This window comes from Parasteatoda tepidariorum, chromosome 10, assembly GCF_982258835.1.
Source record: "Parasteatoda tepidariorum strain Cologne lab strain chromosome 10, Ptep-v5.0, whole genome shotgun sequence".
Taxonomy (NCBI): Eukaryota; Metazoa; Arthropoda; class Arachnida; order Araneae; family Theridiidae; genus Parasteatoda; species Parasteatoda tepidariorum.
In genome coordinates, this window is record NC_141764.1 from 27,691,504 (window position 1) to 27,718,329 (window position 26,826).

At 29.2% G+C, this 26,826-nt stretch overlaps 1 protein-coding gene across 1 annotated transcript in view; it reads right to left on the reverse strand.

The window, feature by feature from the left end:
* The window catches only part of LOC107446015 (cell adhesion molecule Dscam1), a 195,532-nt gene that overhangs the window by 106,757 nt on the left and 61,949 nt on the right, over positions 1-26,826 (reverse strand). Inside the window, exons 3-6 of the mRNA XM_043052767.3 lie at positions 9,436-9,597; positions 6,841-6,987; positions 5,554-5,847; positions 1,616-1,885 (exon numbers count right to left, since the gene is read on the reverse strand). Of these exons, the coding sequence (XP_042908701.3) occupies positions 1,616-1,885; positions 5,554-5,847; positions 6,841-6,987; positions 9,436-9,597 (873 nt within the window). The remainder of the gene's footprint in view (positions 1-1,615; positions 1,886-5,553; positions 5,848-6,840; positions 6,988-9,435; positions 9,598-26,826) is intronic.

Consider the following 26,826-nt stretch of genomic DNA (forward strand, 5'->3'; position numbering starts at 1 on the left):
TCGGCATCGATATTGATAATTGGTTGACTTATCAAAAAGTTATGAACAAAACTGTCAAAATATGGTAAAAATTACAAAGTTTATGGCTTTACTTAAACACAAAAAATCACGGTAATTTTTAACGAAGCCCTTTGGTCTTGGTTTTCTTAAAATATCTCAATAATTAATTATAATATTACTAACACTAACATTTAGTTTTATATTATTTGATAAAATTTGGAAAACGTAATAAAATTTGGTAATTATATTCTGATAGATTATGCATGGCATGAAAACAATTTAGTCGATAAAATGAATTTTCTAATTGCTTTTTTTTACTAAATGTGTGAACTAGAATATTTAAAACCAGAACTTGCGGTAAACCGTTACCATATGAACGGAAATATTACCAAGTGAATGGTACAAATGCCATATATTTTGGTTTTATTATCCAGGAGTATTATTTTTTTTTAAACCAGAAATATCATTATGCTAATTTTAAATTTGTTTCTCCGTGTATTAGTAATAAAACAAAAGACAATTTGCGTAATAATCCTTAAATTTTCTGTTCACTTGAAAAATTTGCTATTGGTTTAATTGGATTAGAAGACAGTTTAGTTTGGTTTAAGTAATTTTGTAAATTCTGTTTGATTCCAAATTCTATTTACAAAACACTTTAAAAAATAAAATTCATATATTTATTCCGTAGTTTTAAACAGATAGGCCAAAATTAACATTAAATGTGCAGCAACTAATTTTTGTAACTAAGTTTTTTATATTAATACCAAAATCAATTATGAGAGAATTTTAAAAATTTGGCTTTCGGGGCACTAAAAAACCCAAAATGCTAAATAAATATCCGGAAAAATTCAATGATAAATTGAAATAAGCTATTTAAATAATATTCTAATTAAAATGACTTTTGCAGCATATATTTTCCTTAGCTGAATTAAAATTTAAACTAAAAATCTTGATAGCTACTTTTAGTCTAAAACTTAAATGTTTTACAATTTTGATCGAAATTTTCATGAGTATGCATTTTAATTTAATATTTTTTTTTTGTAAATATTTACTGTATTTGATTTGTAGCGGAAACTAATATATAGATAACTACTTTTAATTTTCTAACTAATTTCAGCAACTTGCTCCGCTCCGTTTCATTATAAGAAGTTAAGATCTCTCACGACCACTATAAAGTGATTAAACTTTTCTAACACATGAGTTTTTGAAGGGAATTATTATTTGCTCAAAATGAACTTTAAAATTAATTCTCAGAGACATTTTAAAATTTGGTTTTTGGTCAACAAGTGAACTAAGTATCTAAATAATTTGCTGGAAAAAGAACTATTCGATAAAGCTCCAATTATTTCTTTAAATAAGCACATTGATAGTTCATACCAATTGTATTAAAAATCATCAAAAGTATCTACTTTAATAAAGAAACTTTTTTTTAAAATATTTACTTCAGCTGACTAAAATCAAGATGGTTACTTATAGTCTTCTAACTAATTTCCGTTATTTGCGCTGTTCTACTTGAACCCTAATAGGAAGTTAAGATCTCCCGACATAGCCATAAAGAAACAAAACTTTTCTAACTAAAGAGCATTTGAAGGAGAAATTAGGAGAAATACTTCACCTCCAATAACGAGTCTGGCGGCCGCTTGGGAGGAATACACGTCCCTATGGACAAAACACTGGTACATTCCTGAATCCTGTCTCTTTAACTGTCTCAGTTGAAGGGAGGTGGGTGTGGGGAACTGGACACGGGAATTGGCAGAGATAAATCGTGTGTCCTTTTTCCAAACGACACTGCCAATTGGCTGACCTTCCACTGAACAATTGAAGAGGGCAGTTTTGCCAACATCTAGTTGCAACTCTGGAGGTAAAAGAGCCACTCTTAGTGGTTCTGGAAGAACAAAAAAAAAAAAGAAAAAGAAGAAGAATCATTACTTGAAAAAAGTAAAATAAAACATTTGGTTGAAAAAAAATGCTAGAACAGAGAAAAGAATACCATACCGTTAATTCACTTTTATGCTAGGGATATAACTTTATTTAAGAGACTTAATTGATAATGAATTCAAGAATTCATAAAGAAAAAAGTGAATTCAAGTGACATTTTTCTGAGTTTTGATATTTTTAGGCTAACAGTTGGTAGGTTGAGTAAAATTTGACTTTTATTCTCGTTTGCAATCATCATTTTGGAGAAATCTTTAAGAACTTATAACTTAACTCCCTAAAATTTAAACTATCTGTGCCCTGGCATTCTCCTTCTTGGCGTTTTAATTTGGTGTGCAAAGACAGATTTTCTACGGTTACTCGTTAACTGTTTATAGCGAAATATACTTGGATCATTTTTCCACTCCAATAACACTCATGGACTCTCGCATGGATCATTCATCCTATCGATCTTCGGAACTAAAGAAGTTAGCAAAATAAATAAATGCTGCATAGTTAATAAGACAAAATTAAGAAATTTATCAGATGATTCTAAAATATGTAATAGATGTTACTTGCAAACTTCACTCTCTTGAAATTAAAAATAAGTGAATAGAAAATGCTAAAATTTAATTCATGTAAACTCTCTTAAATATGAACATAGAACTAATTACTTACGCTAATTCTAATTTAAGAAAAAACTCATTAGTAAAGAATTTAATTATGAAATTAATTACTAATCAAACATATAGTAACGTATGTTTTTTGAAACCTGAATTTTGACGAATAAACATCAAAATTACTTATTATCAGTTGAAAGCACACCTTAGAAGCATTTTTGGGCGGACTAAAATAAACCTTTCACCAGTAAAGAATTAGAAACAATAGTGGATTTAATCATCTAAATAAGCAAAGAAAATATTTCTTGATTCTTAAAATCTGGAGATTCAACTCAGTTGTGCCAGATAGAAAGTGTGAATAAAGATATGGGGCTGGGAAAAATATTAAGTTTGTATCCCATGAACAAGACTTAAAAAGGATGGCTAGCTGATGTAACAAAAGATTAAACCATAATGAAAATTACCGACTGAAAATCTTAGATTTAGGTTTGGAGCGACAATGTTAAGCAGGCCAATATCCAATATGAACTGTACCACCATAAAAGAAAGAATTTGGATTAATAAATAACATATACAATTTTAAAAAGTTTAAAACGTCTGTTTGATTTGATTGTAAATGTCTAATTGATGAAGCAGTAAATTTCTAACTGCATAAACAACTTATTTTAAAAAGTGAGGAAAATTATTGCATTTAAAATTCTTATTTCAAAAAGATAATAATATTTTTTTTGTAAAATATTCTTTTCTTTCTAAGAAAATATATTAATTTTTATAAGATACTAAGTGTTAGGAGTTAAAACCAGGTAGCAATTATAAAAAACACTTGCGATTCCCAAAGTTAAACAGCAGACAAATAACTCCTAGAACATTTATATGGGCCGGGATAGCCTGGTTCAAACCCCGTCGGCCGAAGATTCCCCGTGTAGTTGGTGACTGATGCACGTTAAAATTCTGTCGAGTAGCAAAGTCCTCCATGTTCCCATAACAAATCAACACCTCTGGGGGTACTGAATTGGAGATCGAACGTTGTCTAATTCAGGTCAAAATTACGATCTGTGGATGAATGAATGGATGTATGAATGGGTTCGCCTTATAAACAGGTGTGACGTATGATATGGCAGAAGACGAATTCTTGGCAATAGATGGCGCCACTGAAAAACAAGAATCGCACACTCTGCCTTAAATTTGCTCGGTTTCAGCCAGCAGGCTTGCCCGTGTGGCAAGTTGCATTAGAACCAACCAAACCAACCAGAACATTTATTTAATATTTTAATTTTTTAAGTTAAAGTTGTATCACTCAATTAGCTAAATTATTTACCTTCAATGATAATCTACTAAAAATTCAAATCTAATCCAATGTGTGAAGAAGAAATCCAAATGCTTCTGTTTTATGCCCAAAAAAATCTTTAACGTTCATAAATGGGATTCTCAACATCGGTTACTGACACAAAATTTATTTTCCTTTGATTCACATTCTAATTTAGCTCTGATCGATTCCTTTGCAAGAAACCTCATTAGATTCTTATCTAGAACTACAAAAAACGTTTATTTCGTGTTCAAAGCACCCTCCAATAAATATAATTGGATTTTGCTAAAAAACAAGACTTAATTACAGCTAGATTTTTATGAACAAATGAAGATTTAAAGTCAGATTAGTGAGAAATATTTTTTAGTTTAATATTTCTCTATCAGTTAATAGTGTTTTTACGGTTTCTGTTTTTATAATGGCCTGTTTTATAATTATGACTTTTAAATGAAGATATGAAATTTAGATTATAATAATGCATAGGAAACTTGATTTAATGAGAAAAGTTTATTTTTTTTAGAGTTTGCATCAAAAAGAGTTATGTTCTTGTGAAATTGCCTGAACTAGAGAAACATTTTTATTGATGATAACATAAAAAAAATATGTTTTATGCTTTATTCAAAATAAGATTTTAATTGAGAATACTATTACTAGTTATATACAACATATTATCAACGAAACATAACATTATTTTATCCCAAATTATTGGCAGCTAAAATGTAGAAGTGTTTTTTAAAGAAACAAAAAAAAAAAAAAAAAAAAAAAAAAAAAAAAAAAAAAAAACACTTGAAAAAATTTTATTAACAAATTGTTAGTTGGAAAAAAAATTAGATCGGAAAGCTTTGATCAAATTTAAGCTAATAAAATAGTAATAAAAATATATTATATACAATTGTTATGAAAGAAAAATAGAACCGTTAGTGCCGAGATCTTTCTTTCTGATAATTAATAATTATATTTGTTAATCGTACCGTTGCTTGTTTTTAAAATTTTCCTATATTAACTTTTTTAAAAAATGCTTTGAAAATTTTCTATCTTTTCATTTATAACAGCAAGAAGAAAAATCAACTACAACAATACATACAAGAGAACAAACTCAGGGTGAAATAAACCGTAGAGATCATGAAAAGCAGCTGTAGCAATAGTCTATAAATCCAAAAGGCTCCTGACCTCCCAGTAGCGACCCAAGAAAAAAACGTAAAGCTCGGCAAAGGATAAGATGATCACAGAGTCTGCAGATGGGACTTGAAAATGACATTTCTAAATTTAAAATTGCATATCTTTTTTCATTGCAGTTTTGTGTGAAAATATGGGGCAGTTCTTTTTAAAATGTATCGGTTTAAAAAAATACATACTACATTTTCCGCTATGTTATATTTAATTTTTGATATATCATTTCAAATTGATATTCTTATTTTTTCATGAAAGAAAAAAATAAGAATGAACGAAAAAAATTTGATGAAAGAAAAAAATAAGTAGAGAGAACAAATCTGAATTTTATTTCTTACGCATTCTAATTGAGATACAAAAACATAATTATTCTAATATAAAAAATATAATCAATGGAATTATTTAACAGATACAGATGTCAGAATACAAATCTCACTCAAAAATTCATATTCTTGTGTCCCGAACACCTTATAATATTTTTTATGTATTTTAAACTATCTCTGTTCTTCAAACGATTTTTTTTGTAAACTAAAAATTATTTACCTTCTACGAGAAGTTCCAATTCAGCCCGGTCTTCACCCACAGAATTGCTGACATGGCAAGAATATCGTCCAGCATCAGATATTCTGACTTTATTGAATATGAGAACACCGCCTTCTTGTCTAACTGAGGGATCAACATCCGACATTATTCTCTGTCCAGCAATCATTCTATTCCAGCGATATAGCGGGACCGGATGACCTTGTGCAATGCAGGACAACGTAGTCCGTTGTCCAGTATTGGCTTTCACTCTGATTGACCGATGGATAATTCTTGGGGGTTGATTATGATGCGGGTCTGAAACAATTATATTAGATTAGCAAATATTGAAACAGTAACAAAAACCGAAAAAAAACTTACCACTTTCAACGAAAGGTTGCAAAGTGTTCCCTAAACACAATTATTTATATGGTTTTTTAAAACTTATATAATTAATTTGAGATACTAGATATTTATTAGTTGAACTCGGAATTTAAATTACAGAAAATCTTTGAGACAAAGTTCAAACTTTAATAAGATATTTCTTCGTCATTCACCATCTCAAATTATCTTCATTCGAACTCTTTATTCCTTCTCTTCATTCAGAAAAATCCCACCATTAAATTGGGAATAGTTAAAATGCTAAAAGTGCTTAATTTCGTTACAATTTACCATTCAGTGGGTCTGAGCATCACACAAATGTTAAATATCGCTCATATTTCTTAGGTACGTTATTGTAAAATTTGAATTTTTATGAACTATCTATCAATAACAATATAAAATCTCAATTAGGTTGCTGTAAATAATCGAAGCTAATTGAATATTCCAGATATTTGCAACTGCCCCGTCATTTTACCGTGCACCAGCATAATTAAAGACGTCTTCAGTGTTTATTGATCCTCGTGACAGTTGTCGTAATGCAATAAGCCCACATACTTTTAGACTAATTCGGGAATATATCATACATATCACAATTAGCCTTATTTATTTAAGGCAGTTAACAAAAAACCAAGTTCAGTCAAGGTTCATTACAAACAGCCTTATGAACGGCTTATTGTTCCAAGCCTAAGCAGATATTCAGTCTAATTTTATAATTATTTACAAATGTCTTAATTTTCTTAAAATCATATAGGCTGGTTGCAAAAATCTGAAAATTTCTTGTAGGTTAGAAATTGCTGGAGACTCTGTCCATTATCCTCGTACACGGTGAAAATTCCAGAGACAATTGCAAAGAACTGAATTTTTCAAGTATCATAGAACTTTGACCCATGAACTGCATTAAACGCAATGATAGGGAATAAAAATGCTCACCAGTGACGATGATCTTTGAATAGTTCATGCTCACTTTCTTTTCCCTCGTTATAGCATTTTCCGCATGACATCGATAACTAAGAGTGGCATCTCTTTCTGATATATCACGAAAGTATAAATTTCCATCTTCTAGTAATCCATATTTTCCTAGTTAATAAGATAAGAAAAAAAAACGAATAAAGTAAAGTTAGGTGAGTCTGTGGACAATTCTGCGAAATCGTAATAGAAATCTCATTATTTTCTTTTGCTACATTATACATGAATACTATTCGTGAATAATTTATGTATATTCACTTAATTTTCATGCATGTCTATTGATATTTTGTTGTTATGTTCTAATTTAATAAAACCAAGTAAATTCTTTTGTTCAACCGGTCGTTAGAGTTTTGATGTGATTGCGCACCTGGGTAGGGGAAATAATTCTTGATAAAGAATGCAACTAATTCATTTAAAATAATAATTGTACCTAAATGTTCTGGATGAAAGATTTGTGTCAACAAATATTATAATATTTAAAGCGAATTTTTCAACATTTTGATTTAAAAATTAAACAAATGAAAGAATTAAAAAAAAATTAAATATAAAAGAAATAACTTGTTGAACTGTGTTAGTTATCTTTAATAATGTGCCGTATTTTTTTAGTTTCTCTTCTGGCTACTCAGAACAAAATATAATTTTTTATAGTAAAGGAAAAATGCCCCTTACTTCTTTGGCAGAAGATGCACAAATACTTCATTTTGGTAGGAGTGACTGGAAGATCTTTGATTTAAGGTATCCGGCTAGTTTCGACAATTTTTTTTAAAAATATTAATAAAAAATTTAGAAAATTATAGTCTAATTGTTTTTTTCTGTGTAAGAACTTAGGAAACTAGCAAATTTTTTTTATTATTTTCTTTAAATGGCCATTTTTAGGTGAAGATATTGCAGTTTCTTGCATTTCGCTAACCACTGGAAAAAGAAATTTCTACTGCCCGATGCAAAAAAAAAATTTTTTTTGAAAGGATTTTATTTAGAAGGTTATTAGCTATGTTTTAAACTATTATCTTGAAAGCAAAAACATATACTACTGAGTAAGCGGTCAATATAATTAAATTATAATAATTATAATTTAAGCATATAATATAAATTTATAATAATAATAATAATTTCCGCTCTTGTCTTAGCGAAAAAACGTAATCAAAAATAAAATTTTACAGTTTTCTCTTAGTTCAAAGGAAGTCTGCTATTATCATAAACACTCCTGAGAAATTGTAGACAAATATTTTAAAAACAATATGAGATATTGTGTTTTAGGTGGAGTAAAAGGTAAAAAATCTGATTTTGAGAGAACGTAAAATTCATTATTCTACCCACTTTTATCACCTTGCACAAGAACTGCTATAACTTAATAAATAATTGTGCAAATAAAAGTTAAGTATTTTTAGAACGCTAAGAGTACAGGAATTCTATATTTATAATAAACTAGATTTCGAGAATTTTGTCTAAAATCATGTTTTTGTTAGTGCGCTTTTAGAATGGCTGTTTACAAAAAAAAAAGAAAAAAAAAGAAAGACATTGTGGTACATTACATTAGACATAGTGCTATTGAGAAATTGCTTAATTTTAAGGGATTTTATGCAACTGCAATTATACGGAATGTCCGAAAAGGGTTATGAACGTACGTTTAAATACTTATATTCACTTAGTATGCGTTGTAGTACGCACCATTCATCATAGTACAGAGATATTGAGAAACTGTTTCATTGTCAGGTATTTTATACAAATAAATGGAAGTTCCGAGGAAATGTTATGAATATTTACGCACTTGTCTCTTACAGAACAAAACGATATAGCTATATTTTTCTTTGACGCTCCTAATAATAAAACTTAGAAGAAATGACACTTAGTTAATCAAGTATAGCCTGCCTATCACAAGAAATTCCCTAGGTGATCGTCTGAAGCATTGTTGGTGTCAATATTTTGGCGAGGATCGGCGCGAGAATCATCAAAATCTCTTCTCTCTAAAATAGCGTATTTTTGTTTCCATAGCAACAGGCTGACCCAAATTGTGCGGCTGAAATTTAAATGAAGATAAATGTAGCAGACACTTTAGCAATGTAGTGTTAAAACTAACTGAAATTTCATCAAATACATTTCTATCTCTTATCGCAAACCTCTCGGTCGGTAGGGCGCTGGGCCCATGTCCAAGAGGTCGTGGGGTCGATCCCCGCTCTCCGAAGACTCTCCGTGTAGTAAATGATGACTGATGTACGTTAAATCTGTCGAGTCTCAAGGTCGTTCATGTTCTCATAACAAATCATACCTCAGGGGGTTCTGATCCAGGAGTTACCTTGTCTTCTGGATTGGTTCAAAATTACAAAGCTACGAAGTTGAACATTAGTAGTCGTAAACCCAAAATAGGGTTGGCTGTTCAACGGCTGTTATAAAAAAGAGAAAAGAAAAATATTCTCTCCGTGGGCTATCTCTTTGACCAAGATTGACCTAATTCTGTTTTGAAAGTGTTGTTTGCGGTTCAGATATTTTTTCATATGTAAGTTTATTCAGTTAAAAGAAATGAAATATTAAATTTGAAAAAAAAAAAATAATAATACTTACCGCTAATCATTCCAGGTGTGATTAAAAAACCATCGACCCTTTCCCACGATGTTACTTTGACGTAATCTTTGACAAAACTTGGTACGGAACAGCGTAGTAATGCCATATTCCCTCGTAGCACGAATTCGTCAAACAGGTGTATGTCATACCTTTGATTCACAACTGCAAAAAATAATTAAAAATTTAATTATCATCATAAATTATTTTTCAAAGTTAATCAAATGTATGACAAGCATAATTAAGTTCAGTCATTGCAAAAATAATAAAAGCATTATGTCAAGTCGTAACTAAGTTGAAATTCGAAAATATACTAATAAAAGAAATTGTGAATCTGTACAGTTTGGATTCTTAATTATTAAAAAATTTTGAACAGCCGTATTTTTGAAAATATGGCAACAGTATTTTACTCAGTGTAGCTATAGAATATTTGGGCTCAGTAATATTATTATGCGAGGGCTGTGCTTTAATTAAGAACCGTTTGAAAATAAAAACCAAACTAAAGAATATTTTCAGGACGCAAATTTATTTTCTGATTCTACATAAGTTTCTCTTTTTTTCTTCTTCAAAATAGTGGCCAAGTTTTCTTAAACACTTATCATACCTTACAACTACACTGCTGGCCACCGTAAATACAACACCCTGAAGGAAGCATGCAAATAACATGAAACTTACAACATACATTAGCGGAGGTGAGATATGCAAATGATTAGAATTTCAATTATGCACAATTTCAATTAGAATTGTACAAATGCTGAACAGCTGCGTTATGCACCAAAACACTGGTCCTGCACCGGGTATTATGGTTTGGGGCGGTATTGGATATCAATCTCGCACTCTTTTAGTACGTGTTGCCTGTACTTTCAACAGCCAGCGCTACATCTCCGATGTGCTGGAGCCAGTTGTCCTTCCTTACGTTCAAAGCTTGCCCACAGCCATATTTCAACAGAATAATGCGTGACCACACGTGGCACGCATTGTCCAAGCGTTCTTCGTCAATCGCCAGATTGAATTGCTTCCCTGGCCAGCTCGCTGATAGAAAACATTTTGTCCATGATTGCTCAACGATTGACCCGATTACATCCCCAGCTGCCACACCAGATCTACTTTTGCAACGTGTGGAAACTGCTTGGTTTGCTGTACCCCAAGAACAAATCCAAAGTCTCTTTGAATCAATGCCGAGGCGTGTGGCCGCGGTGATCTCCAACAATGGCGGCTACTCTGGTTACTGATTTTGGCAGGAAGCACACTTCACAGAAGTTTATAAATTTAATCATTTGATACTTGGTCAACATGTTATCTACAAAATAAATTTTGCTGTGATATCACTTGTCTTTCTTGGGGTTGCAATTTGTGTTGCCAGCAGTGTAGATTTAGATAACCTTCTTCATAGTAACTTGCCACCTGCTTCGATAACCAAGAGGTCACGACCGTTTTCACGTCTTTGCCATCGTTATACTGGTTGCCACTGGTTATTTGTTAAACTTGAGTATTTTAAAGACACAGAACTGATCGTACAGATTACCTACACAGCTGTAACCGAGCACACTTGTTTCCAAGGAATGCCTGGACACGACGCAAGCACTCGTTGCGACGGAAGCGTCACTTATTAGTGTACACAATAAAACAGCCCTTACTTGAAAAAATAGCCCTCGTATTTACTTTGAGCCTTTAATCGAAGCTCTAAGTATATTAGCAACAATGTTCTGAAAAAAATATAGGTCATAGCTTGATTAAAAATTGTACTTTGATTTTCAGCTGGAAAACTTAAGTGCAGAAATTTTTAATTTAACTTAATGAAATGTTTACCTAACATTAAAATAAAAAGAAAAATGTAGCATTTTATAATGATATTTTTTAATTAATAAGTTTTACCCTACCTCATGGTGAAAGCATAACCTAATTAAAAGATTGACCTGAAGCAATAAATCTGATGAAAAATTTATTCTTTGTTTCGTAGTTATAATTTTAAACTCCTTGTTGGAAATTCTGAAACTTTTAAGCTTTTTAATTTTTTAAAACTTTTTACATTTGCCATTATCTTTGACATCTTTTCTTTAAAAAATTTATTGCTAATTGGTGGTTATTTTCGTAATATTCATGAAAAGATTATTAGTTTTATGCTAATTTGTTTTTGTAGAGTAATTTCTATGTAAATAAAATTCTTTTTCATTTTCTTAATTGTTTATTGTGAACCGACAAAACTTAATTCGACAACATATGATGAATTTTTGAAATGGCTTGTATTAACGATATTTAATAATTGTTTTTCTTTTTAGTAAAAAAAAAGAAAAAGAAAAGGAAAAAATTCTTAAAAAATTCAAAATTACTCTTTGAAACATATTATGATATGATATACTTACAATTTTGGGAACATGTTATTTTTTTTAAAAAAGAAGTAAAAAGTGGTAACATAATATATTTTATTTTTAAATACAATTATAAAAACATATGCAACGGACGCAATATTTTATTAATATAATTATATTTTCATTCATATTTATTTCTTTTCAAGCTAAAGGTGGTAGGTAAAAATAAAAAATTATTAAATTTTTTTTAAAATCCATATATGATTTGCGTTTTTATACATTGGCAATTTGTTGAGGAGTTAAGGTGATTTGCTGTTATTATTAAATTTTGCCTCTTCCCTATTTACCTATTGGGGGATGGAGAATAACAAAACTTTTTTTCTTAAATAGAAGAAATCAACCATTATTCTTTTGGCAAAATCTCTATATTATTGAAAAATATATTGACAAGTAAAATTCTTACATTTTATTCATTCATTAGACAGTCCAATACTCTTTGTACGTGCATATATCATTTGTGGAGATTTATGGATGTTTTTTCGAAACGCATTTTCATGCAACACATGATTTTTTGAATTTATATAAATTAAAGAATTTACTAATTCAATGAAAACGTATTTTGACGAAGCAAATGAAAATCATCAAAACGAAAAGCTAAAAATGAATATAAGATAATTTAAAATTAGTTAAAAATTATCGGAATATATGGTTGGTAAATTGAACAATTCAAAAGAAAATGAAGAAAACTTCTCATTTTAGGTGTAATATAATAATATAATTCGAAAATTAATAAGACATATTCTAAATAAGAAACTAAAAACACCTATTACCAATAATGCGACTCTAAAAACTACAAATATATTGACCGAATTTTAACAGAAATTTTCAAAACATTACACCAAAGACAAAATTACGAGTTATAATAACGCATGATGGGTAACTAAACGTAACATGGAGATAATAAAATGGTAAACTAAACAATACCCGAGAAAATGAAAAAAAAGGCATGAAAAGTATGTAATGAATGTCATATATGTAGTAGAAAATGCAATTTAATTTTGTGAATATAAAAGACAGTAAAAATATTAAAATATAATAAAAATGAAGAAATAAAGATGCGATTTAATATATATATTTATTTCACAGTATGCTTTCATAAAAATGATTAAACTAAAATTACTTTGGGGAGGAAAAAAAAATAGAACTCTTTTTCAATAACCCTACCCTGACCTCGTAAGAGATAAAAGTTACTCTAATTTTACGCTTTTTGTGAGAAACAAGTTTTTTTTCCTGTACCCGCATCTTTTTTATATCCTTACAAGAACAACGCAACAGTTCTAGTTAAGAGAGTACTTTAGTTAAATGGTACGTGACATACGGGAAGTAAATTAGAAATCGATTTTACAAGAACAAAAAGAAGTTGTGAGAATAAAAGTTTTAAGCATTTGTTACATTAATTCTTTTAACCATTACAACTCTTCCATTCCGAGTTAACTTTTGTTTTGTACATTGATTAAGAAAAAAAAAAGTCAATTTGTTGAATATAATTTTCGATTTATGCTTAAATTATTTTACTTAAAATGAATCGCTCATCGTGAGAAAAAAAACTTTCAGGTTTATGTATATTCTAAAGTATTTTCAAAATTAAACTCTATTTATATTATGCAATATATATATATGCCGGCCAGGTGGCCGAGCGGTTAACGTCCCTGACTGCGAAGCCATAGGCTGCGGGTTCGAATCCCGCTCTGGGCATGGATGTTTCTCTCTCTCTCTTTGTGCTGTCCTCTGTTGTGTGTGTGTATGATGTGTGAATGTGACCCACCCTAAAAACGGATTTGTGGCAGTGTGGCGTGGGCAATGTTGCTCGCCTCCGTGACTTTGGTTCACAGGTGCCCACCGGGTAACGCGAAATGAGCAACAATTCTGGCATAGTATAGGCAAAGATTCAAATTCAGTGCCTGCCATTGGAAAAAAAAATATTATGCAATATACAAAATTTTCATATTAGTTTTAGTTTTAAATATTTTAAAACAGGTTTTTTTTGCCACCACTTTAAGTAACAACCATCAAATTTAAAATATGCATTTTTATAAGTTAACTAAGAAGCTAAGCCCATCGCTTGCTGCCGTTCCCCAGTTCAGATATTAACCTCCTTAAAAAGGTTTGTTGCTTCTTTACCACCAGAAATTACGGTAAAATGTACTGGCACCCTGAGTGCAGCATCCACGAAATCCGTTTTACCATAACATTCATTTTTATCTCAAAATTTAATACCGCAGTTTTTATAGTAGTATTTACTTACATTGATATTGAAATTACATTGGAGTTAGTGTATGCCAGGTTTTTTATTAGGTAATGGTCAGCGTAGTTAAAGTTGTGGTTGAGTTGTGTCTTGTTAAGTGAATGGAGAAATGTGGCTTAGTTATCATTCTAAAGGTGCTGAGTAACGTGAGAGATGGGACATATTAGACTTTTTTGAGTTAAGCAGCTCTGTCATGCTGCTATTTAAGCGAGATTTGTTCTCTTGCAGTCCAGTTTGACCAATTGAGGAAGAATTCGACAATCTGAAAACTCTGCGTTGAAGAAATGAAAGAAATATTGTGGTGTCATAACTGATCTTCGAACTCCTGTTCAGCTGGTCATGAGATTGCTGGACTAGAATTCTCTGCTAAAATATGTATCCAACTGCAAGGAACTAATTGATTTCATTAGGTGTTTACCATATAGTAATTAATTATATGATTATTAGATATCCGTTGTTGTGTTAGGTATCTGATGATGGAAAATAAAATATTAATTCGTAATTTCTTATCACATATCTTAGCCTTTCAGCTTTCGACGAACGAGTCTCCTTGGCTTTTGTCTTAGTGTGGATAAAATTCTGATTGGAGAAAAACAGTCAATAAATGAAATTTCTCAAGGTTGATTACCATATTTTTATGTTTATTTCACTGTTTTGGTGGTAGAATAATGTTAAATAATAAGGAAATAAAGCCTCTTGCTTTTTTTCCATTCGAGATCCAACTTGAACTGTTGACAATGAAATAAATGTTTGCCCATTGCATAAAATATAAAAAAACTCAAAAAACTGCACTTTATCCATGAAAATCCAATTTTATAGTTTTAGTTGGAGAGTATTCACAGCATAAAGTTTCATGTTAACTTCAGCACATTTAATGATTTTAAACGAATTTCATATTTTGATATTCATTTTATGAAGTTTGTAATGAGGTAGTGTGAAGAGGTTAAAGGCTGCAGTAAATTATATTTAAGTTTATTAGGTCATTACCATACAGAACGATAATTTTACCAAAATTTGCTTCACATTGAAAAAAGGCCTTGGTAATAATTATAAAAATTTATATCCAAATCACGGTTCCCTTCTGTCGATTTTCGTTAGCGTTTAAATTTCAACACCGGCTTTTTTAATGTTATAAATGGAGGATGGTCGCTTCTGTTAAGCGATCGAATTTTAATTTTATGACTTTTCAAAATGTGATTTCTCAGAAAATATTCGACTTCACTCATTTTTTTCCCTTTTAAAATTCATTCTTTAAAATGATGTAAAAATTTATGTGTACCTTATGTGTACCATTTTAAACATTTTTCGACTATTAATAAATAATATTAAAAAATTAATAAATATTTGTTAAAAGCTGTATTTTGCAGGTAATTATCTTCGGATAAACGAATTTCATAATCTTTTCCAAAAATTCATTCAGTTCGCTTTAAAAGTTTTCGAGATCTGATGAAATACGCAAAAAAGTAAAATTAACATTAAGGGTTCTAAACCTCGGATCATTTTTCTGAACAAACTATTGAGACCATGTTTCTCATATCCCCTATATTTTGGGGGTCAAAATTTTATAAAAAAAAGGGTATGCTTATAAGAGGTATGTATAAAAAGAGGTATGTTTATTTAGAGAAAGTACGTTTTCTGTCTGATTTCGTAACTTAAAATATCGTATGAACTTATTAATTAGTATAGTCACTTCTTTGAATCTTGAGGATTGAAACCTAGTGAGGATCCGACCATTAGGATTGAACCATTAGGATCTTGAGGATTGAAACCCAGTGAGGATCCGCCCATCCGACCACCCTAAATATCAAAAGATATTTAGGGTGGTTGCATATATCTTTATCCTTTTCCATTATTCTAAATTTGTTTTTTAATATATTATCCTTAGCTTTTGTTCATCTTATGAACTTGCATTAAGTGAAAAAAGAAAAAAAAATATAATTATTACATTGCTTCATCTATTTTCCATTTTATTTTTAACCAATTTTATATGGAACTAATTTTTCTTTCAAATGATATCCACCAATATCATTATAAAATGTGGTGAATAAACAAATTATTCACTTCATTGATTTCTTGCCTTTTTTTAATAATCCAAGGGGAAACAATAATTTCTATGTGATAGAATTATTTACCAACATGATTTAATTCAATTATCCATCTGCACCATCTCCCTCCTTCATTACATTTTTATCTCTTAATCTTTTAACAATGGCCCTGTGCAAATTACCACAAAAAAAAAAATGTACATTTATTCCACTAAGCTACATCTTTAACATCCATTTTCGATTGTAATTCCAATAAAAACCAAATTTTAAAATGTATCAATTAAAAAAAAAGCATTCATTCTCCTTTCTAATAAAAGCCCGAAGTATTTTAACATTTAGAGACTTTCACTCAAATGCTTAACAGAAAATTTCTTCAATTACCATAATGCCCATAAAAAGAGAATTATTCCCTTAGATGAAATTAGCTCCATTCTGAGGAAATTCTCATTTGGAGGTTCATAAGCTCTTTTGTATGGAGACTAATCTGTATAGGATTATAGTAATAGGGAAAAGGATAAAAGGAGATCTAGAAAAAAAAGAAAGGTAAAGATATGTTAATGAAAAGGCCGGCTGATGAAAATGTCTTTAGTTCATTTCGTTTTTATTGGGTTTACGTTTATTATATTTCCTTTCTTTCAGAAAGGTAAGCTTATTTTACGCTCTGCTCCCGAGAACATTAATTCTCTAAAACGCTTTTGGCAAAAATTTGAATCGCTTTTGTTTACTTGAACGGCAAGTTGCGAATAAGAAAAGCTGAGTTGTCTCTAAAATGAATTTTTAATAATAAATTATATTTAGTTAAACGTTAATAAAGTAATAGATTGTGTTTTGAATTTTCCGAGCATATCTCAGGAATAGTTTTAAAAATACGTATAGTTTGCTTAATTTAATTTACATATTACTGTTTACTTAAAGTTTGTAATATATTGCTGAAAGTAAAACATTTGCTTAACTTTAATATTGTAAAAAGTTAGCTAGAGAAGCGAGAGTTATTAAATTAAAAATAACTGAAGTTACTTTTTTATTTGAAGGAGTTTTTTTCTTGTAAAGTGTATGTATCCTAGCAAATGTGTTGAAAATAAAAATTAAATTAGAAATTGTCAGCGTGCTTTTATTAACAGAATTATGCTAAAATAAATTATTAAAAAAATTTGTCTTTCAATTTTATACGAGAATAGAGGTTTTGAAATTTGAAAAAAAAGTAAAATGTAATATATTTGCATTAAATATTCTGAAATAATAAGTTACTTGATTAAATATATTCATTAGGAAACTTGTGCGCTAATAACCTGTATAAAAGTATATTGACAGAAACTACTCTTTTTAGTAGGTATCACTTTAAATCTAATTTAACTAGAGATATTAGTAGTCTAAACTAAAAGTTCTTAAAAAAACAGTACGATTAAGAGCTAAATTAAATACTTTCATTTTTTGTATAATTTCAAAATTTTTATGTTTTATCTTTTTTACTGGAGTAACATTCATGAAACATATTCTTATAATTTAATAATACTCTACCAATAGCTGTTTCTAAAAATAAAAAAAAAGCATTAACTCTCTTTCATTATTTAAAATTTACTGTTAGCGAGAAAAAAGATAAAGCAATACATTTCAAAAAGTTTAATAGTTTATGAATTACCAATTTTGAAAGCAATTTCTAGCTAATAAACTCAGAACTTAGAAATTGTTTTTTTTTTTTTTACCTAAATTGCGTGCATTTCACTAAGTGCAAACTTTTAAAAAAATTAAAATAAGCTTCCGATTATTACAAATAAGAGGAATATAATTTCATGAGTAATCTGTAAAAATTTTCGGATAAAATCACAGTTAAGAGTATCGGCACTCAACGTGCGGGTACTTTTTACCATAAAATTCATTTTTACCGTAATTTTTACAGTAACGTTTATTTAATTAGAGTGATTCAGAGATTTTACGGAAACTGTTACTGAAAAAGTTACGGCATGTCAGCTTTTTTTGTTCCATAACATCTTCCTGTAAAATTAATTTTAATTTTACATTAAATTAATTAATTAATTAAATAATTTTACAGGAAGATGTTATGGAACAGAAAAAGCTGACATGCCGTAACTTTTTCAGTAACAGTTTCCGTAAAATCTCTGAATCACTATAATTAAATAAACGTTACTGTAAAAATTACGGAAAAAATGAATTTTATGGTAAAATAACTTTTTTGTACGATACGCCTAAAGTGTCGTTACTTCATACGATAATTTGATCCTGAATTTTTTTACGACGTAGTTGGCGATATTATCTGCTAAATCAAAGAGTTAGCTGCATTCGATATTAAACATCATAATAATAAGTGCACAATATTTTTTTAAGTGCTTTAAAATTGATAAAATGTTTTTTTTCTCTCCATAAAACATGAAACTAGAGGCTGAAAGGGATACAATTATTATTTAATTCTTGGAAAAATTCATCAATTCTCACAACCCAAGAAAATATACTTTAACGAAAAGGTTGCAGGAAATAAATCTAATCTTATTTGAAGTTAGTAGTATACGTCATTCATAAGTATATTGCACATTTCTCTACACTGATGTCAATATTTTTCTTTACGTTTTTTGTACTGAAAAAAAAACAAGCTCCAACAGAAAGTACTTGAAAATAAAAATATTTTTATTTACGGGTACGTGACCATTTAACCATAAGAACCACATTCAAAAACATACCTATTGACGGTATACAAGCACATCCAAATAAGTTTTCTTCAGAAATGTAACTTTGTTTGACTATTCTGAGCCTGGATCAAGACATTTTTTTATTAAATTCAAACTTAAAATGATTTTTAGATATTATTGCATTATTAATGCATTTGTTTAGAGTGTGCTCATGATTTAAATGATTATTAAAAGTTAAAACTGATTTCAAAAATAAGTCATATTATTTTAGGCCATATATGCTGCCAATGACTTAATTATTGACTCAATTCTTTTTAGTAATAAATAAGTATTTATAGTAATAATTATTTTTAGTAATGATAAATAAATAAATAAAATTATATAAATAATCGAACTTCATTAAAATATGTAATAAATAATCACTCTTGTTCACAATTACCTACATCGACTCTAACATAAAATATTTTCAGTATTAGTTAACATCTATATCTAGGTCAAGCACTCAAACCATTAAAATCACAACTTTAAGACAAAATCCAATAAACAGATTAAAAACTATTCACACCTTCCGTTATTTTTTTTTACTTTGTGTACTGTGTTTATCTTGGCATAGTGGAAAAAAGCAGGTATGGTTAATAAGGTGGTACAATTTAGCATCATATTATAAAAGCAGCAAATTTAATCGATTTTTCTTTACAGATTAACTTTCAAACTAACACTTTTGGTTGTAGCAAATTCGTACTATATTAGAGCTTAGAGGACTCTATAAATATATTAAACCTAAAAATTTACCGAGAAGAAAATATGGTTTGAAATTACCAGAGTATGGTAAAAAAAAACACACCAAAAAAGTCAGTAATTTTTACCGAAGCACTTTGCTAATAATTTTGGTAAAATTAATAATTAAATATGATTTTACAATACGTCATAAATTTTTTCATCAAACCTTAGAGTATTGGCATAAAACATGTCATGGTTAAATTTAATTTTTAGTTTTGTATTTTTTAATAAATGTGTGTTAATAAGAACTATTTTAAAAACCACACTGGTAAATCACTCCTATATGAGGGGTTAAATTACAGAATGAATGGTTTGAATACCAAAACTTTGGCATTATTAACCGGAATAACACTGTTCGAATTTTCATTTTAAAATTATAGTAAAAAAACTAACATAATTTAGATTATTTGTCTCTTTTGTTTGAATATGGCAAAATAACAATTAATTAAATAGTTACTAAACCGTTTTTTCCAGGAATTTCTTCCAAGGTTTTGTTTAGCAGAAATGTCATTTTCATATATTACGATAATTTTAACGGAATTTTTTCTGCTTCCAATAGGCTATTTCTTAGATGTGAAAAAAACTATCTTTTCTAACAGGATCTGCATAAATAGTTTTATTCGTAGGTACTTAGAAAAAGCCACTCTTAAAAATATTCATTTTTCTAAGCGATTTTCTAAGCGGTATGCAACACAAAAAAGACTAAAATAAATTAAATTATTAGAATTGTAAGCAATGGAGAAGCAAGAGTAAAACAAGCGGAAAACAAAATCGGTTTTACAATGCCGTAATTCAATCTATAAATTTTTTCCTGGCATTGTATCCTGTATATTTTTGGAATTGCCCGGCCGGGGCAGTATTCAGCCGACTGGAAGGGATTCAATTTAGAAGGATCACCTCTTTCTCTGCGTGCTTCAAATTCCGTTTATTTTGTTACCAAAAGAATGAAAAATAAATTCATGGTTGGCTGATATCAAAAATTCCTGCGATACCAAAGCGAAACGATTGCCTTTTGATAACGTGAACTACTTCCAGTTTTTTTTTCTACAGAGTTGTGTTTTCTGTGTGCTTTGATTTTCTTTACCGTTTCTTTTGATTCGGATGGAATATTTGAAAAACTATTATTATTTGAAAATTAATTCACTTTGAAATATATTTAAAAAGAAATCGAATGCTTTGCAAACTCTTCGTTTCTTTTTTGAAAGAATTCTATAAATTGTATGGATTCTAATATTGAAGTTCATTTAGATTTTCTCCATTTTTTACTTCGATTTGAGATTAGACTGCATTGCATTTTCTCTTCTTTTTTTGTTTACTCTATATTTTCTCATTTCTTTATTTTCTTTATTTTTTGCACTTTTGATCTTTTCATTTCGTCTTTGACTTGCGTTAAAATGTTAGTTATATATCAGTTGACTTTTAACGTAATGTTTCAGTTAAAATTTTAAAGTTTGAAAATCTAACATTAAAAATTTTTTCTTGCAGTTTTACTGCTTAAAGAGTCTAATTTTTTTTTAAAACTTCAAATAAATATCAATGAAAAGTTATTTTTGTAAAAATTAAATCTTGATTCTATTCTGATCTGAAAAGATTTAGTTTGTTTCTTAATATTACAAAAAATAACAATAATAATTTAAAAAACTAGATTGGTGCATTCTAAGCAAACAAAGAGATCAAATTAAATCTCTTTCCATCTTTTCTTCAAAGGTCTTTTTAGCCATTTTACGTATAATCACCATTGGAAGTATACTTATCATCAGAAGTTAATTTTTATTTTAAGGAAAACTGTCATTTAAAATCTAACCATGTTTATTGTTAAAGGACTAAAAAAAAATATTAAATAAAACGATTGAAGTTGTTTCTGGGACTGGTATAGTGAAATAATAGACGCAATTCTTTGATCATCCAATAATACTCTGTAATTTCTAGAGCTTGCATGGGCTGTTAAAAATCCGGATCAAATTGCGGTAAAAAATACCGACACTCAGTTTGCCGGTACTTTTTACTGCAGAATCCATTTTTACCGAAATATCTTACGAAACAAAAAAAAAACCCGATTTACTGTAAAATTTACAGAGATAATTATCGTAAAATCACTGAACTAATCTTATAAATAAGTATTATTATACTAATTACGGTATAATGTTTTTAAAGGTAAAAACGGGTCTCACTAAAAAGTGAAGTCTTACGGTAAAAGGATTTCACGGTATAATAAATTTTACGTATAATCCACCCAAAGTACTTCATAGCGTAACTTGATGCGGTATTTTTAACTGACTGGTCCTACGAGGTGCCATCGGAGTTTAGTGGAGGTTGTGCTATTGTCCTTCAACTTGTACTGAATTTAGTATCGATCAATATTTATATACTACGATTAGAGAAATTCTTTTTTGAAACATATAATTTCAGAGTTTCATTTGCTAAAAATATATATATTTTATGTCATTTTGCAATAAATTACTCTTAAAAATGAACTATGCAGTTTTGAGGGCCCAGAAATTTAATAGAAAGCAAAAAAAAAAGTAGATTTTAAAAATGCTAATTTTTCTCCACTTGCAATTTTATTTTAATGATCTAAAAATTGATATAAATAGCTGAAACAAAATAAAGAAGCGGGTTACCTTAGAATAAAACGTTACATTTCTATTGATATAAAACATCATATCATAAGCATTTAATAACATGCGAAATGATAAATTTTTTATGGGAAAAAACGGTAGAACTTAGTCGTCAACCCACTTATTTAAGTTTGTACCAAACTTAAGTTTTAACAATCTTAATTCTGCGAAAATTAAAATGTCCATCATGAAGTTCAAAATAAATATAATTTCTTTAAATGTGTGGCTTATTTTATTTGCAATGCTATTTTAACGGGTTCTGCGCAAGTATTTCTAACGGGATTCAGAAAAATGTAAAACTATTTATTGCGATCAAACATAGCCATAAACCCATACATTTTCTGTCATTGTCTACCACCTCGTTTCACTTTAATAGCTATTCTCAGTTTTAGAGAACATGCCATTTGATTTCTGACTTACAAAAAAAGAAACTCTGTTCCACCATTTCCCAATTGTATCATTGAAGGTAAAATACACATTGCCAAAAAAGAAGAAATAAAAACAATGCCAGAGGGAAAACTGTTAAATAAATCGTTTTTTATTTTGCTTTCAGACGAAGTAAAAAAATAGGAAATAACTTCAAATACCAAACGATAAAAAATTCTTGGAAATAGCTTTGCTGTGGCAACGGTAGTTTTCCCCGGAAGTTGTAAAAAAGTCAATGAATTTTAAATTTTCAGGCAATCTATGGCCACACTTTATATGAGGACGCAGGTGGTGTTTGTGTTTGTAAAAGATGTGCCTCGGTGATGTTATGGGAGGGAAAAACTAATGTCCTGTAAATTTTGTGTTAAAAATGTCGCATTTGTTCCCATTTCGAGAATAAATATTCGTCTTTTAAATTGCCAGAAAAGTTCGAAGGAGCATATTTATGCTTAGAATTTACGAACGAAAATTTATTTGCATTAATATAGTTTTTGAAGTAAAAAAATGAGAAACAGTTATGTTGAGTAAATAATAGTGAATAAAACGTAGCTTTTTTGGACTTGTATTTGTATTTAATCAAAAATAATTGATTGATTATTGATAAAATTTTTATCCTAACAAATCAGCTACAAATTTATTTTTAAAGAGCAGATGCGAGTTATAATTATCGTAATACACTGTGAAAATTTGAGATCAAATTACGTAAAAAAGTATCACAGCTTAGGGTGAAAACTTTGCGAAAAAAATATCTAATATATCGTAATTTTAGCAGAACACTGCTACAAATTTCACAAAAAATGGTTAAATAATAATTCATTTAATTGTTTTTAATCATATTTAAGCAAAACAGTCAAATATTCATAAATAAGATGGTTTTCAAACTGTTAAGTGCGAGAAAAACGTTTATTAACTGTTTTCGCCTAACACGATTAAACAACCAGAATTTTACCACACCAACTAAATTCATATAATGAAGTCACTTAGTTCCTTGCAGCTGGGTACCCCTTATAGCCGAGAGGGTTAATACGGAGTGAACGGGGTTCGAATCCAGCGTTCATGTTTCTTCCATTCCCTTCAACACATGCAGAGTTTTCAATGTCATGCACTACACAATTTGTGACCCTGGGCTATTAGAATACGATTCTCTCATTCATGCATAGATGGCAGCACCACAAAGCTGCTAAACTATCTCCAATGTCCAGTTAAATTTCTTTTTGACAGTTTTGAAACCATGCTGGCAGTAAATAGTTAAACCACATAGTTCTTGATTTTTTAACCATAATAATTGTAAATGATTTCAAAACCGCAAAGTTAAAGAAAAGTTCCTTACCATAAACTTTGCGGTTAGTTAGAGGGACAGACTGCTGTTGGGTTTCTTACCATAATTTTGGAATGGAAATTCTGACGGTGTAATATTTACTCTAAGATAACTGTATCACTGTTATTAAATATAACTTTTAAAATTGTGGTATAAAATTTTACATTAAAAACGGATTTTATGTACAAATGGTTATTACGAATGCTGCACTCAGAAGGCAGAACTGTTTACCGCACTTTAATCTAGAATTATTTACCATGTGGAAACTTATTTGTTGATTTTTTTTGAGAAATATCAGCGAAAAATAACATTATGAATAAATTTAAGTGCAAAAAAAAGTTTTCCATTCGAAATATTTGAGTATTTAAAAACGTAATTACGTTAAAATAATTATAAAGAAAAGCAAATTTAAATTCTAAAATGCAAATTTTGAAGTAGTTACTTTATATAAAGCAAAGTTTTACAAATTAAGAGTATTTATTTATCATTAAACTTGTCTGTAGATTTTAAGATATTAATATATAATTATTCATTTTAATTATGATTATTTACATTTATTCATTATATACAAAACATACAGATGAAAAGAAAATCTAATACATTAAATATTGCGACCCTTTTTTTTTAACAATCGAAGTAAAATCTTTTAAATGTAAGTCAAAATACATCGAAAATAGTGAGCTGCTAATAGAACAAGCTAAATTTAGTTCGCAAGTACTACAAGTTTTCAATATTTTCCATTCAAAATATTTAAATTTGTATTAGTCTTGTTTTTCTATAAATATTTACTAGAATTTTACCTGTTGATTATATAATATTCGAATGTATCATTATATGAAAAATCCTATATCGGACAACAGTTATGCATTTATGAGTTATAAACTGATTTTTAGAACTTGATTATTTCATAAGGGCAAATGACATGCAGGTTTTAAAATTAGATTTTTCAGTTACTAACTTTAATTACTAGGTCAGTTGTTTAGCTGCGACAAAATTATTTAATTAATCAATACAGGAATTGCTGGAAATAGTGCCAACTGACGTCATTGAACAATCCACAATGACGTAAAAATAATTCCCTGATGATTTCGAGGATAGCAGGTACGTTTTTTGGTGTCTGACGATGCAAGAAACTGCTGAACAAACGAAGTCTTCAACTAGTCTACAGGTGTTCATAAACTAGTGCTTTTTAAGGTGACCACAAAGAAAAACCGGGTGAACATGGAGGTCAACCTGTCAGTACTATTTCTATCTTTCGTGGTCTTTACATTCTTAGTGTGGTTTTGACTTCATATTCTATGGTAAGAATTCATTCTTTTGCTGTAATTTATCACGTTTCTGAATTTGTCAGATGAATTTTAGAAAATCTGAATATAAGAAAGGTTTTGTATAGTGTTACGGTTTGCCACTAGCGCAATTTGAGTTTTGCTGAGCCCGCGTAAAAATTTTACTGCCCTTACGTGGCCCTTTAGTTCCGAAATAAGTCAAGAAAATGTTCTTTCTTTGAATAAACGTACTTTTTTTGCTCGACAGTTTCCGATTTTTGGCTTCCAAAATAAAAAGGGCTTCTCGAAATCTGGGAAGTATGGTCGTCATAAGCTTGATCAGGAGAGCACTCCAAAGTTTGATCACTTTAATGTTAATTTTGCTTTTTTCTCCGTATTTCTAAATTCATCGGAAATTTTACAAGCTACTTGAAAAATTTTGGCTCAAAATTATAAAATTCATTTAATTAAAAACAATTCTACACAAAAACTAAATTTTAGCAAATATTTATTATTTTTTATTTATTTTATGTAATAACAGTCGAAGGAATTTGTAAGATATACAATTTATTACATCACTTTAAAGTATGTAATTTTACATGGCAAAGTGCAAAATTTGAGTGAAAGTGGTTGAATAGTTCCTGAGAAATCGAATTTTAAATATGCGATTTCTAAAAATTTTGATTTCTTGGGAAATATTTTATCGATTTTGCTCAAATTTTGTATTTTGCTATGTAAAGTTACAAACTTAAAAATGACGAAAAAATTTCATATCTTGCGATTCAAAATTTTTTCGGCAATTTAATAAATTAATGTAAAAGATAAAATTTTCCAAAATTTTATTTTGCATGGATTTCAAATTAATTTTTGCATCTTTGGATAACAAATATTATACTTGTTTGCAAAAATTTTTCAGCTCACTTTCGAGAAACACAACTTTTAACTTTCGAGAAACACAAAACATAAAATTAACTTTGAAGGGTCCAAACTTTGGATCGCTCTATTGACCAAACTATGGGGACCATATTTTCCGCATTTAGGCGTCCCTCAATATTTTGGGAGTGAATCCGTTTAAAAAATGCAAATCTGTTGAAAAAGAAAGACATGTTCTTCAGAGAAGGTACGTTTTTGTGTCTGATTTCGTCACTTAAATTATAGTCAGCAGTAATTAATTTGTATATTTGAGGTAACCCAGGAGAAATCCGATCCTTTGATTGAAATTTATTCAACTTGGTTCGTGTTTGCGATTCAAAATAAAGCAGCTTCTATTGCTTGTAAAAATACAAAAAAATAATAAAATATACTTCTATTGTAATTAATGAAACTTTAGATACTTATAAAATAATTTAAAAACCTTTGTAAAAATTGTTTTCTTATGAGTAGTTAGTTATAGTCCCTATTGAGTAGTAATAGTAGTTAATGAGTAGCAGTCCCTGATGAATTTTTACCGCAAGCGTTAGTTGGTTTTTAATACTTTTTATACAATTATACTAAGTGTATTAAATTATGCAAATAAAATATAGGACATTAAAAAGTCATAAATTTCTTTGTACTTTAAAATTGAATTTAGGTGAGAAACGGTTTCCTTATGATTAAACCGAGAGGACGAGCGGAGGTTTATTTAAGACTTTATGAAATGCATAAGTTCTTGTTTCTAGAAAACTAGACAACTGTCCATCCTTTTTG